Below are 16644 nucleotides of genomic sequence, written 5' to 3'. Positions count from 1 at the left end.
GTCCAGGGCGGTGTGTGAAATAATTCTGGATGTGAAAGTGGAAAAATGCAACATTTTCAACCTGCAAGGAATTTTCACATTGTAACAACAATAACAAAAAGTTGGGTCCCTTTACACTTCCATCAGTATCAAAATGCCATGTCTTTCCCCTTCCTGCTACTCACATTTGGAATTTTCTCAGTTGTTTAAATCAGTATATTAAATTGCAAAGGAGCGTGTCATTAAGAACTCCTTCCAAACATAACCACCAGTTTTTCACTTGCTTATTCTCTTTTCTGAGCTTGCAGAGATCAGAGTCATTGAAAGTATGAATTGTATTCCTAAATCATGCTTAGAGGAGGACCGTTGAAATAAATGACTGAAGACTGTTGATTTTCCAGAGTGACTACCTGGAATATGACGTATTGTGGATGGCATCAAACCCCACATCACATTTGTATATTTTAAACTCTTATATAGAAAAAGTTAGTACCAGTTTTGCAATCCAAGTTACAGACTTCAGTCTACTGATCATTTTGTACAGCCATACTTCTACTGAGGTTTTATTTTATTGTGTTACAGAAATTGTTGAGCTGTAACAGATTAACCCCATCAAACAAGTGATCAACTAAATTATTTAGATATTTGAAATGACTTGTCTTTGGATAGGGGTGCTAGGTTAGATTAAAAGTCATATCAACTGTTAAGCATATTTATAATTCTCATATCAAATCAATACATTCCCCCCCCCCGTTTATGTATCATTGTTCTAGTTCAGTGACTAGAATCAGCATTCTCGACAGTGCAGTCCTCTGCACTTACTCAAAATGCAAATCCTTATTTCAGTTCTACATTCCAGTGCATTTAGGATTGCACCCTTAATCAGGAAGTAGGGGTCAGCAAACTTTTGCAGCAGGGGGCCGGTCCACTGTCCCTCAGACCTTGTTTTGGCCGGACTATATTTTGGAAAAAAATAATGAACGAATTCCTATGCCCCACAAATAACCCAGAGATGTGTTTTAAATCAAAGCACACATTCTACTCATGTAAAAACACACTGATTCCTGGACCGTCCGAGGGCCAGATTGAGAAGGCGATTGGGCTGCATCCGGCCCCCGGGCCTTAGTTTGCTTATCCATGAAGTAAATCCTACTGAGCTCAGTGAAAGTTCAGAAGTAAACATATAATAAGACAGGGCTGTTGGTATGTGAGGCAAAATTTATCCACAGGGATTGATGGTAGAAGGGATCAGTTGAATTTGCATACATGTAAATATCCTTGGGAGGGAGCGATGAAATAAATTAGCATTGAGGCAACTCATTTTTCATAAAGCGTTTAAGCCTTGGTCAAAACAAAATAAAAATACAAAAATTCCTTCCAGTAGCACCTTAGAGACCAACTAAGTTTGTTCTTGGTATGAAGAAGTGTGCATGCACACGAAAGCTCATACCAAGAACAAACTTAGTTGGTTTCTAAGTCTCTGGAAGGATTTTTAAAATTTTGTTTTGACTATGGCAGACCAACACAGTTTGTGAACTTGATACATTTTTTTTAAAAAAACTTTACAATGGCTTGGAGAAGTACATATCCCTTGATTGCAATCCAGAGTTAACTGTCTAAATATGAAGCCTGGTCCATGTATTACTTAGAAATAAACTACCATATTTTCCAGCATATAAGATGACTGGGCGTATAAGACGACCCCCAACTTTTCCAGTTAAAATGTAGAGTTTGAGATATCCTCGACCACAGATTCTCCACCCAGTGTATAAGACGACCCCCGACTTTTGAGAAGATTTTCCTGGATTAAAAAGTAGTCTTATACGCCAGTAGTGGTATTCAATAAAGCTTTCCCATGAATGAGTTGAGGATGGCTGCATTCTATTCTCTGGTATGGGCACATGTGCACACAACAGTATTTACCTGAAAATCAAATGCTTTCTGGTTGTTTCCCTGGTTTGGGGATGATTTTAACATATAATATATCTCTACGTATCAGAGCAGCTACCCCTTTAACAGAGCAGCAGATCTGTGTATTTTTAAGCTGCTGTATCAAAAATGAAAGGGCTAAAACAAAACCATGTAGGTAGTAGGTGACCTATTTTAAAAAAACGAGGCATTTCTTCTAGTGAGAGAAATAGGAACAGCTCTTCTTTGAAGTTACCTGTTGAATGACATTTAAATAGATCCTCTTTACAACAATGGCCACTCATTGTATAGTAATGGGAGCTCATTGTCTGAAAGGTTTATCACTGGAGCTTTATATAAAGTGTATGAATACTGAATAAATTGAACATTATTTCAGTAACTAAAAATGAATGGAGGGGGGAAAGGTGGTCCCTGATGTTTCATTTATAAGAATAGATCACAGAATCTTAGAGTTTGAAGGGACCCTGAGGGCCATCCAGTCCAACTCCCTGCAATGGCAGGGATCTAAACTAGTGTCCATGACAGGGTGCCATCCAACATTTGCTTGAAAACCTCCAAGGAAGGAGAGTCCACCACCTCTTTTTGGAGTCTGTTCCACTGCTGAACAGCTCTTACTGTCAGAAAGTCCCCCCCCCCCGAATGTTTAGTTGGAATCTCCTTTCTTGCAACTTGAAGTCACTGGTTCGAGTCCTACCCTCCAGAGCATGAGAAAACAGACTTGCTCCATTTTCCATGTGATAGCCCTTAAGATACTGTATTTGAAGATGGCTATCATATCTCCTCTGTCTCCTCTTTCCCAGGCTAAACATACCCGGCTTCTTCAAGCGCTCCTCATAAGGCTTAGTTTCCAGACCCTTGATCATCTTGGTTGCCCTCCTCTGCACACGTTCCAGCTTGTCAACACCCTTCTTAAATTGTCAGCTTTCTCCTCCTGAGTCTCAATGTTGCTCTCTCACCCAATATTATTTCTCCGTGTTCCCAATACAGAGGACCTACCACTTGCTTGTTCTTCCTCTTACTTCAGACATAGCCGAAGAAACCCTTTTAATTATTTTTAACCTCTCTCTATATCGATTAAGGGTGCATTCCTGTACTGGAGTTTTGGGGCTATGTTTCTGCAACACCAGATACATTTTACAGGCATCACAGCTACACCAGTGAAACTCCTCTGGTGCCATGGCTACAATGCGGCAAGATGAGTGATACACTTCACACATGCCTCTAGGACATGGTTATGCTCCTATCATTGGGCAACACCACCAGTTCTGGCACGGGACGTTTCCCTCCCTTTGACTTCAGTGAAAGGCAAGACATCAAAAGCCACTCCTGTGTCAGAAGCCTCCTATACAACTTTACCATGGCAGAGCATAGGATATGGTGTAACTTGACACCCAATTCCTGGCCATCAACTTTTCAACTTGATGATTGCAACGTGGAAAGGGAAGAGGAATTCCCTGGAGCAGATTTGAACTGGAAGTCCCCTGGCTGCTGGCAAGCTGTCCATCTTCATTTAATGTGAGAGCAAAAAGTCCCCAGTGTGGTGAGAGTGGTTAAGAGCGGTAGACTCGTAATCTGGTGAACCGGGTTCGCTTCCCCGCTCCTCCACATGCAGCTGCTGGGTGACCTTGGGCTAGTCACACTTCTTTGAAGTCTCTCAGCCCCACAGAGTGTTTGTTGTGGGGGAGGGAGGGAAAGGAGAATGTTAGCCGCTTTGAGACTCCTTCCGGTAGGGATAAAGCGGGATATCAAATCCAAACTCTTCTATTCTTCTTCTTCCCCATGTTGGGACTTGCACCAGCAACCACTGGAGTATGTTTGTAGCTCCTTTGTATGTTTTTTGTGTGTATTGGGGTGGGGTGACTTGCATTGGTGACTGGAGTCCATTGGCGACTGGTAGGGCAGAGGGCAGGAAGATCCAAGAATAGACGGAGAGCCAGAACCAGCAACAGGACCCCATCCTTCTCCCTGCTGAGCTCTCCCAGAGCAACACTGAGACTGAGGAGGAGAAAGCTGAAAGGCACTACCACCCTATGGATTGGATGAAAGATATAAGATAGGCAGGTGGGGGCTGGCTGAGGGCAGACTCAGGTTGGTGTGGGGCAGTGCCATATTCACTCTAATGGACCAGCCTCCACTGGCATGATAGACATCCCCTCTGGGTAGTCTGCATGGGTTGGCTTCCTTGGTGTGCAGGGGTGGAGCAAGGGGGCGGGAGGCAGTCCGCCCCAGGTACCGCCCTGGGGGGGTAACACTTGGGGCGGCGCTCTGCCCCCGCGATTGGCGCCACAGGAACGCGGCAAGTTTTAAGGGTGCTATCTTGGGTGGACATGCGCAGTCAACCCAAGATGGTGGGCGCGAGCAGCCGGCACCCCTTCCAACTGTGCGGCAGCGCAGCAAGTTTAAATTGCAGGGACCTTTTAAATTGCAGGGACCTTGTAGTGAAGGGTAGATAAGAAACTGAATAACTGAATAATAATGACAATAAGAACACCACATGCATGGTCTTCTTCGTGTGGCCTCCGCTCTAGCTATTATATGACTTAAGGCTACAACCTTGTTCACTCTTTTAGATGAGAGTAAATTAAACATAGCAGGACTGGCTTCTGCCTGTGCATAGGATTGCACAGTTCACTACGATTAAGCACTAGCTGGATGCAGCCCATATCTGTCTATTTCCTAAATTTATCCTTCTCCTGTATAAAATGTGTCTGTTGTACCTATACCATCAGATTCATACATTTCAGTGGTGTTCAGTTCCAAAAGTGCGCTGGTGGAGGTCAGCTGTGAATCTAATTTTTTTTAAAAAAAATCCTTCCAGTAGCACCTTAGAGACCAACCAAGTTTGTCACTGGTATGAGTTTTTGTGTGCATGCACACTTCTTCAGATACACTGAAAAAGAAGTCACCAGACCCTTATATATATAGTGAGAGGGTGGGGAAGGGTATTACTCAGAAGGGTGGTGGGAATGGGGGATTGGCTGATAGGTGTGGTAAACCAGTTGACGACTGTTAAACCAGTTTGCGGCTGTGAATCTGACCTTTTATTTGGTCAAGAGCATCGTCTAAATTACTGTATATTTTCTTATGATCCAAGCCTATGTAGCTAAGGTGCATGCAAGGCATTCTTGGTGCAGTGCCCGAAAACTGCAATGCCCCCTTTCCCTTAGTTGCCATTCTCTAAGCATGCAGACTTCTATTAAAAAATAATAATAATCCAGAATGAGTTTAAGCCAGGAAGGGGTAGACTTGACTCGCTACACACCATAGGTTGCTGCCCCCCCCATCTGACAAGCTAAGTCGACCCTTACTATTAAAACTCTTGTGCCTGATTTGGCTGTGTTGTGCATCTGCTGCAAGGAATTAAAGACAAACCAGTCTTTTGCTGGTATTTAACATGGATCTGACTCCTTTAAGCAACGAAAAGCACTGGCTTGACCTACCAGTTTAAAACCCGCAGCCCTAAAAGCAAAGCGTAGGGCAAATGTGTGTGCCTGCAGGCTTAGCTCTGACCCTCCATCAGAGCAGAGTTATCGAGTCCTTGCCTACCACGAGGTCAGTATTTGGCCGGCGTAATGCTGTAAAACTGACTCCGAACCTCTCTACCCGGAGTCTGTCATTTGTCAGCTCTGAGCTGTCGGTGTGATTGATACCCAGGGCTCAGTATCCCCCAACCTTCTCCATCAGCCAAAGACATTCCACCAGGTCTTGTCCAGTCTGCCTGTCGCCACCAGTCAGCAAGCAGCACCGCTTGATTGAAATCAGGGAAGTCTACCGATCTCCTCCGCCTCCCCTTTTATCATCTTACAATAACACCATCCCGATCATTTATTTTTACAACCAAGCTGGGTCGCACTTCATCTCGCCCATTCAAACAGCACAAAGCAAGGATTTTTCCGGGGGCAAATGGAAACCATACACTCCTCCAAGTCTCGGCCGATGTCAGTGGCTATTAGTTATGGCTGCTTCATGGACAATACATTTATTACTAATTAAAGAATACAAGAAATTAACTGAAAGGGGGGGGTGGATTGAGTGGAGGGGATGTAAATCATGCTTCTACTTGTCTAGTTCAGGAGACACATGGCTGCCTCTTAAAAACATAAGAAAGAGACAAGTATTGGAAATTTGATCTTTTTAATGTTCTGATCCTAAACCCCTTGGGCAAAATCTAGATGCACCTCACCTTTATGATCAACAGTGAAATCCTAACAAGCTACAGTATTTTGTTTCTATTTCTCTCATTGGAAGGCATATAAAAACTCAGTTAAAACTACAACAGCCACACCCATAATCCCAAAACAATCCATACAGCACATTGCAGATTGCAGGGACAAAATGCAATCTGGAAGAAGATACCAATGATACAATAGGGATGTGGGTGGTGCTGTGGTCTAAACCACTGAGCCTCTTGGGCTTGCCGATCGGAAGGTCGGCGGTTCGAATCCGCACGAAGGGGTGAGCTCCCATTGCTCTGTTCTAGCTTCTGCCAACCTAGCAGTTCAAAAGCATACCAGTGCAAGTAGATAAATAGGTACCTCTGCGGCAGAAGGTAAACTGTATTTCCATGTGCTCTGGCTAAGCGGTTTAGTCATGCTGGCCACATGACCCAGAAAGCTATCTGTGGAAAAACGCTGGCTCCCTTGGCCTGAAAGTGAGATGAGCACCGCAAATCCATAGTCTCCTTTGACTGGGCTTAACCGTCCAGGGGTCCTTTCCTTTTCCTTTTTTTTTTTTTTTACCTAAAAAAATAAAAAGTGGAAGCTACTGGTTTTAAGTGTTCACTTCTCATATCGTAGACTTGTAGAGTTGGCAGGGACACAAAGAGTCATCTAATCCAGGAATGCAATGCAGGAATCACAGCTAAAGTTCTATATACTGAGTAATACCCCTCCTCACTCTCTCACTATATATAAGGGTCTGGTGACTTCTATTTCAGTGTATCTGAAAAAGTGTGCATGCACACGAAAGCTCATACCAAGAACAAGCTTAGTTGGTCTCTAAGGTGCTACTGGAAGGATTTTTTTTGTTTTGTTTTGTTTTGAGTACTGATGGTACCTCATGCCTCTTTCCCCTTCCAACTCACCTCTCTTTTCAAGATCTCTCAACCTCTTGGCTCTCAGCGAAGACACAACCTATCCAGGGTGGTTCTCTCTCTCAGGGCCCAAGCACAGTCCCTTGTGTTAAATATATGCACATTGTGGTCATTTTCTTGTCTCTTGGTCACGTCACACTGATTGGGCTTCCTGCCCTTAGTCCAGTGTTATACCCGACTTACAAATGTTTGTGCACACAATAACCCTGAGGCTGTGTTTGAGGAGAGCAGGAAGGAATGCCCTCTATGAGATTCATCCTTCCTTGAAATTCTTTGCCCTTCTTTCACTCCCAGGGAATGCAATGGATTTCTCTTCGGGAAGGTTGGTGGGGGGGGGAGGTTTATCCTTTAACATTATTGACATGATAAAAGGGTGTTAGTGGTGGATTTATTCCTGTTCATCAGTTGCAGCGCTTATAAGAATAATAATAATTAATAATAATTTATTATTTATACCCCGCCCATCTGGCTGGGTTTCCCTAGCCATTCTGGCCAGCTCCCAACAGAATTAAAAGCACGATAAAACATCAAACATTAAAAACCTCCCTAAACAGGGCTGCCTTCAGATGTCTTCTAAATGCCAGGTAGTTGTTTATTTCCTTGACATCTGATGGGAGGGCATTCCACAGGGTGGGTGCCACTACCGAGAAGTCCCTCTGCCTGGTTCCCCAATCCACCATTTTACTGCTGCCCCAAGAGGCTATGGCGTACCAAAAGCGGGACAAAAATAAACCAGATTATTTGTGGTATGGATCCTGTGGGATTTCAACAGGAAGTTAAGGGGATATGCACCAACTGGATGTGAAGCAATGAGGCAACAGCACGCAAAATTGAAGGTGCAAGCAGTATTGACAGTGGGATCTCTTGTGACTGTCCTGCCCCATCATGAGCACAAATAGTGATGAATTCAATGGAAATGATGTCTGGAGGGAGCTTCTGTAAGAAGATTCAAAACCTAGCCTATAGGCTTTCTGATGCCATCGTTCCCATTCCATGATGACTTACTGTACTTCATTTTTTTAAAAAAATAATATTTATTCATTTTATAAGATAAACAAAAACACACATACAAAAGACAAACAATGCACAAATAAATCTTATACTATCCTAACATTTTCCATTAACATCTTTGGGTGGCTTCCCCTTGTCCCTCCTTCTGAATTTCATTTCTAATCTTCATTTGCAGTTTCTTATTTTAACAAGTTAGCCATTACTATTCGCTCAATCATTACCACTTTTCCATTTTTATTTATTTAAAACATTTAAATTAACATTTCACCTATGCCTTCTTATACTGATAACCTATATCTACTTCCCTAGGAAACATAAAAATTAAAAATTATACTACATTTTCCAATAACTTTTAAACTTTATCCAACTTTCTGCACCGCTTCCTCTCCTTGGTCTCGCCATCAGCTCAGCAAGTTTCACCCCATTATCATTTACCATCTTGCTGCTGTTTTGTCATCAAATAGGAAAGTAAAAACCTTGGGAATTTCTTCCCTGGAAGTCCAGGGAAGACTTATTGTACTTCAAGGTAGGAGATTTACCATTTCTGAGATGTGCTACAGTGTCTCTTGTCTCGATGCTAAGAAGGGACTGGGTCTCCACCTGAATGCCTAATGAAATGTGTCTCGCCTTTCGTTTCACTTCCAGAGTTCTTGGAGGAATTCCCCGGAGATGGCAGAGAATGTGTTAACTGTGGAGCGATGTCCACTCCACTTTGGAGGAAAGATGGGACGGGGCACTACCTGTGCAACGCCTGTGGTCTATATCACAAAATGAATGGCATTAACCGGCCTCTCATCAAGCCCCAGAAAAGGCTGGTAAGTCTGGCTAACCCTCAGTTGGCTTCTGTTTTACACACCCATACCCACCTTGTCTGGTCTTTAATATTGGATCGCCTCTTGTGTTTACTGCTTCTGGGGGGTCTTAGGTGTCAGGGGAGGGGACATTTTTCTGGCCAGGGGCCACACTCAGTCATGAGCAACCATTCAGGGGCCACTCTCCATCCAGGTGAGCCAGAGGTCTGGTCACAGATGAAGGGCCTGGAAAAGGTGTGAGGTCTGGACAGATTTCTACGGTTTCAGATTGAAATGCCTCGGGGCCACATTTGGGTCTGAAATCCACATTCTCTCTACTTGCAGATGTACCAGGGGTATAGAATTCTCTTTCCAGTGAAATCAAGTTGGCATCGCCTGCAATGAGCTTCATAAGCCAACTTAATTTTTGATTATTTCAGCAAGCCGCCTTATGAAAACAATTTACAGTTTTTATCAGCTTCTTGTCAGATGACCCAACCCATTTCTGCATTTCCGCTGGATTTTATTCCTTACATTGTTTAGTAGAGGTTCTGCACATTGCATGGGAGGAAAGAGGGAGGGAGGAATTTTCGATATAGAAATGAATAAATCATAGAATCATAGAAATTGTAGACTTGGGAGAGATCACGGGGGTCATCTAGTCCAATGCAGGAATCTTTTGCCCAATGGGGGACTCGAACCCACAACCCTGAGATTAAAAGTCTCATGTTCTACCAACTCAGCTATAATACTGTGGTCTGGAATGCATAGTGTTGTCATTTTGAGTGAGCAGACTGATTTCCACAGAGCACTTGCATCCCTCTTTTGCTTCTAACCTAATAGGCAGATTAGAACCTCCATTTTCAGAGTTAGTAAAATCTACTTACCAGTTGCTGTGCTTTCCTGTTCTGGTTAATGGGCTTCCTGGAAGTATCTGGCATGATACTAGTTAAAATAGGGTGCTGGTCTCTCTCTCTCTCTGTCTCTCTCTCTCTGTGTGTGTGTGTGCATGTGTGTATGTGTCCTACCCACACACACACACACCATGGGTCTGATCCAGCAGGCGACTGCTTATATTCTGAAGCTCTTTGCAAACTGAGTAGGTGCCGATGCAGAGACCTTGGGGCTGTTCTCTCTTCCTGCACAAGGAAAGTTGCCTACCAGAACCCCCCTGGATCAGGCCCAAGGCCCATTTAGTCCAGCATAGCGACCAATGAGGTGCCTATGGGAAGCCCACAAGCAAGACCCCAGGGTGCAAGACTCCTCTCCACACTTGTGATTTCCAACAACTGGTATTCAGAGGCTTACTGCCACCTGTACTGAAGGCACAAAGCCATCCTGGTGAGTAGCCTTATCCACCAGGAATCTGTCTAATCCAGTTTAATAAGCTTGAGTTTACATCCAGAGAATCTGGAAGCATTGTGGCTGGGTGGCTCCTGTATCTTGGAGGTGAGTGAGTTGTCAGTTTTAGATAGGGTTGCATTCTCTATGAAGCAGCAAATATAGTCTGTGGGTTCTGTTGGACCCAGCTTTTTGCTTAAGGCTCAGGTTACTTTGGTGGCTAGGTATGTTTTTGACCAGCTTTGGTTTGTGAGTCAGCTGCAATCTTTCCTAGATCAGCTTAGCTGGTCTACGGTGATTCAATCACTGGTAATCTTGAAGATAAGGCTGCTCTCTTGGCTGGTTTAGAAGCCATGACTGGTGCAGAATTCTGCAGCCTGTTTGCTGTTGGGTGTTGGCTACTGCCAACGTTGTAGCACCTATTATTATTTATTAAATTAGTATATCACCCGCCATCCCTAGATCTCGTGCTGGTACACAGCATAAAAATACAAGCTAAAAACAGAAAAGGCATAATGAAAGCAAGAACAAAACAAACCCATAACACCCTCTTCCACAAACACATTTAAAAGGAAAGAGAAGGCTAACCAACCAAAGGCCTGATTGAAGAGGTATGTTTTTGCCTGGTACTTAAAGATGCACAATGAAGGTGCCAGGCAAACGTCCCTGGGGAGAGCATTCCACAAACAGGGAGCCACTGCAGAAAAGGCCCCGGCTTGTGTTGCCACCCTCTGGACCTCTTGTGGAGGAGGCACACAAAGAAGGGCCTCGGATGGTGATTGCAGGGTCTGGGTCGGTTCATATGGAGAGACAGAGGTGGACCTTGAGTTATTGTGGTTCTGAGCTGTTTGAGTTGAGGTTGCTCCACTGACTGCCAGAATGTTCTTGAATGTACAGTGGTACCTCGGGTTACATATGCTTCAGGTTAAGTACGCTTCAGGTTACAGACCCCGCTAACCCAGAAATAATGCTTCAGGTTAAGAACTTTGCTTCAGGATAAGAACAGAAATCGCGCTCTGGCGGCGCAACAGCAGTGGGAGGCCCCATTAGCTAAAGTGGTGCTTCAGGTTAAGAACGGACCTCCGGAACCAATTAAATACTTAACCAGAGTATTAAATAGTGGGTGGACATAGCAAACGACACAGTGATTCTTCAAGCAGCTCTGTTTATTCTCAGGCTGGAACAGTACTGATCTGAAGGGCTCAGCAGCCTGCTTATATAGAACTCAGCTACAAGCAACAGTAACAACTTTCTGTAGTTACCCAATCCCTGAACGTCACTTTCAATCCCTCATTTGCATGTGCGGACCTGAGTGAGAACTGCAGCAGCCTGAACTATATACACACACCCCTAGTGGATCCCTCTGCCAGATCTTTGCCTTCTGCCACTGAGGCACATCTGAGGATGCCTACAGGGTCAGACTCTCTTCAGCAAGAAAGTCAGCATTCAGTGTAGAAACTTCTATGGAACCTTTTGCAAAATGTTCTTAATATATATATGACTTTATCTGCTTGCACTTTAATTTCAAATACATCCAAATACAGGCTTTAAAACCATTGTGGCTGTTATTCTCCTCCCCCAGCTCTCTCTCTCTCTTTTTGCCTGCTTTTCAGGTTGGGGGTTTCAATTTTAGGTTTCATAAAGGAAGCCCAAGCTTTCAAATTGCACAGCCATTCCCCAGATCCAGTCTGCGAAACTCTGGCGCCTCATGGTTGGAGTCAAGACTGCCTGTGTTTACATTTAGCAACTTCACACTTCATCTAATTTTATACTCCGTGGCTGGACTCCAGCTAACTTGGAGTAGACCCACTGAAAGGAATGACCCTAAGTTAGTCACGTTCATTAATTTCAATGGGTCTACTCTGAGCAGGAATAGCATTGGATGCAACCCAATGCGTCTTTCCCTTCCACTGTTACTCACCGAGCTTTAAAGTATAACATTCTTCCCTCCCCCTTCAGTTGTTTAGAGAATATATCTTACATCCCTGGCAGCAGAAATGTTGACTTGTCCTTGGGATTCCAAAGGTATTTCCCATGACCTTCATCTGTCTTTGCTGGATTAAAACTATTCAAGCCCTAAACGTAGTATTGGAAAGGGAGAGGAAAATACACGATGGCAGCTGGTCAGTGTGCACCTGGAATCTGCCTTAATCAGAGTTAGAAAGCGGGAGATTGTGGGCAAAGTGTCTAATTTTAATCTCAATGGTGCATGCACATGAAGATAAGCCCATTCCTAGTATTGCTGCTTCTTCTTCTTCTTCTTCTTCTTCTTCTTCTTCTTCTTCTTCTTCTTCTTCTTCTTCTTCTTCTTCTTCTTCTTCTTCTTCTTCTTCTTCTATACTCGTAGCTGAGTAAGATTGTCTTCCATAAACATGCTTTTAACAGTGAGTCCGTAAGTGACTGTGGAGGCCAGTTCTGGATCCACACATTCTTCCACAGTGGGGACATAGGTTTCCAGGCAGGAGTTGATCATGGTGAGGGTTTGCCAAGTGTGCCTTCCTCTTAGCACATTTCTCCCTTGCACCCTGAGTTCGAGTGTCTTCAAAGCCCATGGCACCTTTTGTAAAGGCTGTTCTCCAATTGGAGCGCTCGCAGGCCAGTGTTTCCCAGTTGTCCATGTTTATACTACATTTTTTTAGATTTGCCTTGAGAAAGTCTTTGAACCTCTTTTGTTGACCACCAGCATTACACTTTCCATTTTTAAGTTCGGAATAGAGTAGTTGGACATGAAGATAAGCTCTTTCCTAATATTGCTGGTTAACCTCCCCTTAGCCCCCTCTCCTAACCAAGCATGCATCTGGAATCAGAGTTTGACTAAGAACTAAAGTGCCTGGAGAAGGTTAGCCAGAGGGGAGAGTTGTCCATCTCTTTCCTTCAGAATCATAGGAAGGGACCATGAGAATCATCTAGTCCAACCCCCTGCAATGCAGGCATCTTTTGCCCAACGTGAGGCATGGACCCGTGGCTGTTCCTTGGGTGCTCACACAGTATGATCAACAGATGTACAATTTGTGCACACAAATTGTTGAGCTGCACACTGGCGCATTTATTCACACGTAACATTCAGCGAGTGTACACCAGAGTACAAAACAGTTGAGCTCCCTTTCACACAAACACGTGTGTGTGTGTGTGTGTGTGTGTGTGTGTGTGTGTGTGTGTAGAGTCAACCATATAAAGAATTGGAGAAAATAATTGTTCAGCTGAGTATCGTGTGTCGTTTGAGCTACAATGACTCTGAGTGCGACTATCCATCTTGGTTCTTGGCTTTGTAGCTGAGGCTGCGTATGAACCTTTCCTGCGTGCTTTGAATGAAACACATTACAAAGTCCACGATACCAAAAGCTTATCAGCTGCATTTGGCTGCCAAACGCAGTCTGGGATGGACTTTCTGTTTTAAGGGCTCGGTCTGGTTTTGTATAAACAAACACATCGGGGCGCAATGTTGAAGTCAACAACTTCCTAGCCAAGGTCAAAGCTCTGCAAAGGCAGAGTGGAATAGGAAGAGGGGGGAGGAATTCACTCTCTCTTTTTAAAAAAGCACAGTAAGAATAATGCTGGAGCTTTTGCAACAAATGTGGTGTGCCTCCCTCCCTGACAACCAAAATAGACCTTAGTCTTTTACCACTAATGCCAAATGCTGGAGAGAATTTGTTTCTCTTCTGGAAGAGTAGTCCTTTTCCTACAGGGCTCATCTGTTATGGTCACAGTCACACCATATGTTTCAATCACTCTTATATGCCTTTAAACAATCATGGCTTCCCCCCAAAGAATCCTAGGAGCTGTGGTTTGATAAGGGGGCTGAGAGCTGATAGGAAACCCTTAAGAAAGCCAGTGTGGTGTAGTGTTTAAGAGCGGTAGACTCGTAATCTGGTGAACCTGGTTCGTGCCTCTGCTCCTCCACATGCAGCTGCTGGGTGACCTTGGGCTAGTCACACTTCTCTGAAGTCTCTCAGCCCCACTCACCTCACAGAGTGTTTGTTGTGGGGGAGGAAGGGAAAGGAGAATGTGAGCCGCTTTGAGACTCCTTCGGGTAGTGAAAAGCGGGATATCAAATCCAAACTCTTCTTCTTCTCTTCTTCTAAGAAATGACATTCCTTAAGGGTTTTTTTTTGGGGGGGGGGGAAGCCATGCCACTGTTTGACCAAACAGTATCACAGCAATCATTACAGTCCTAGTTGATTTTACTTTAATTAACAATATTGTGATCTGTTGACACTTTTTTCATTATCTTGATCACAGTGTTTAACCAATAATTCAGTTGAGGTCTGTAGTGTTGGCCATCATTGCTGTGATCTGGCAGAGGAGGAGGAATGACCCCATACTATATATTATTATATAAAGCAGTGGGAGAAAACAAACACAAAACACTCAGGCCTGGACCTGGAAAGCCCAAACCTGTGCCTAGAAATGTGGGTGAGCATTCAGGAACTTCACAACCATAATAATAATAATAATAATAATAATAATAATAATAATAATAATAATAATAAATTTATTATTTATACCCCGCCCATCTGGCTGGGTTTCCCCAGCCACTCTGGGCAGCTTCCAACAGAATATTAAAATACAATAATCTATTAAAAATTAAAAGCTTCCCTAAACAGGGCTGCCTTCAGATGTCTTCTAAAAGTCTGGTAGTTGTTTTTCTCTTTGACATCTGGTGGGAGGGTGTTTCACAGGGCGGGTGCCACTACCAAGAAGGCCCTCTGCCTGGTTCCCTGTAACTTGGCTTCTCGTAGTGAGGGAACCGCCAGAAGGCCCTCGGCACTGGACCTCAGTGTCCAGGCAGAACAATGGGGGTGGAGAGACGCTCCTTCAGGTATACTGGACTGAGGCCAATTTAGGGCTTTAAAGGTCAGCACCAACACTTTGAATTGTGCTCGGAAACGTACTGGGAGCCAATGAGAATGCTAAAATGTGTCACCCACTATGTCTTCCTGAAATGCCAGTCACCACTGTGGTCTTTGCAATACATCTCGTTCTGATTCCTGCTCCCCTTCACTTAATTCATCATTTGTGGGGACCAAATTTTTAATAGCAAAACAAACAGATATGCAGTTATTTGCATTGTGGGTAATTTCCAAGGCAATGGGGTGATGCTCACAAAGAAATGATACTTTAAGGCAGTGAAATATTATTGAAGCACCTAAAGTGAGAGCATGCTATTACACAAGATGTATCTGCTGCAGGACTACACGATATCAAGCTGCCAGTTTGGGGTGGAGGGTTAGAGAGCCTTCCCTCATCACAGAATAATAGAATTGTAGAGTTGGAAGGGACCCCGAGGGTCATCTAGTCCAAACCCCTGCAATGCAGGAATCTCGGCTAAAGCATCCATGGCATACGACCATCCAACCTCTGCTTAAAAGCCTCCAAGGAAGGAGAGTCCACAACCTCCAAAGGAGACCATCTGTTCCACTGTCAAACAGTTTTTACCATCAGAAAGTCCCCCCCCCCCGGTGTTTAGTTGGAATCTCCTTTCTTGCAACTTGAATCCATTGACTGGGGTCCTACCCTCCAGAGCAGGAGAAAACAGGCTTGCTCCATCCTCCATGTGACAGCCCTTTGGATATTCACAGATGGCTATCATATCTCCTCTCTGTCGCCTCTTCTCCAGGCTAAACATACTCAAGTCCCTCAACCATTCCTCATAAGGCTCAGTTTCCAGACCCTTGATTGTCTTGGTTTCCACCAAAGCTTCCTGGATATTTTTAAAACACTTCTATACACACACAGAGAGAGAGACAGCAGGCTAACTTTTCATGTGAAAGGAGGAGTACTTGTTTTCACCAGGCACAAATCCAATGGTATGATTCTCACGCTGGCATCTGTGCAGCAAATCAACGCAAATTTCACATGGAACTGCTGATTGCGTGTAGCAGTCAAAATATGTTTCTCTCTTTCGGTCAGAGACATAGCAGTGGAACAAGTTGGGCTCCATTATTCTAACTCGTAAAACTTTCTCGTCTGAAGCCCTTAAAAGTGAAGGGGTTGCAATTAAGAGAACCTCTTAATTTTCTTCATGAACATGGGCACATGTATGAACATACCTCGAAGAAGACACCAGGGGGCTGGTGAGAATTGCCTTGGGCAGTAATGGTAGGAGATTCAGCTCATCCTTAGCATTCTCAGTTCTTGCATTGTAATTTTTTTATTATTATTCTGTTATTCTGCTTGTTTACACAACCATCCTATGAGGAAGGCCACTAGGTTATTTCTCTCTCTCTCTCTCTCTCTCTCTCTCTCTCTCTCTCTCTCTCTCTCTCTCCCTCCCCCCCCCCCCGTCCCTCACTGTGTGTGTACATATATATACAGGGTGAGTCCTTTAAAAGAGGCCCCATGGATACAGAGTACACATGTTCCACGGGGCCTCTTTTAAAAGACTCACCCTGTATATTTCAAAAGTTTACAAATTTAATTAAAAATACATAGTTTCCCATTAATATTCAGTTACCTTCTCTACCCAGTACATAGTTCTAAGCTGTGGAATTCATTCCCCCG

The 16644-nt window shown here is 43.9% G+C and overlaps 1 protein-coding gene across 1 annotated transcript in view; it reads left to right on the top strand.

Annotated features, from left to right (window-relative positions):
• Positions 1–16644, top strand: part of GATA5 (GATA binding protein 5) — a 35299-nt gene that overhangs the window by 13433 nt on the left and 5222 nt on the right. The window contains exon 3 of the mRNA XM_033153695.1: positions 8657–8826. Coding sequence (XP_033009586.1) covers positions 8657–8826 — 170 coding nt within the window. The remainder of the gene's footprint in view (positions 1–8656; positions 8827–16644) is intronic.

This window comes from Lacerta agilis, chromosome 6 (assembly GCF_009819535.1).
Source record: "Lacerta agilis isolate rLacAgi1 chromosome 6, rLacAgi1.pri, whole genome shotgun sequence".
In the NCBI taxonomy this organism is placed as follows: domain Eukaryota; kingdom Metazoa; phylum Chordata; class Lepidosauria; order Squamata; family Lacertidae; genus Lacerta; species Lacerta agilis.
This window is presented reverse-complemented; position numbering and strand designations above follow the sequence as displayed.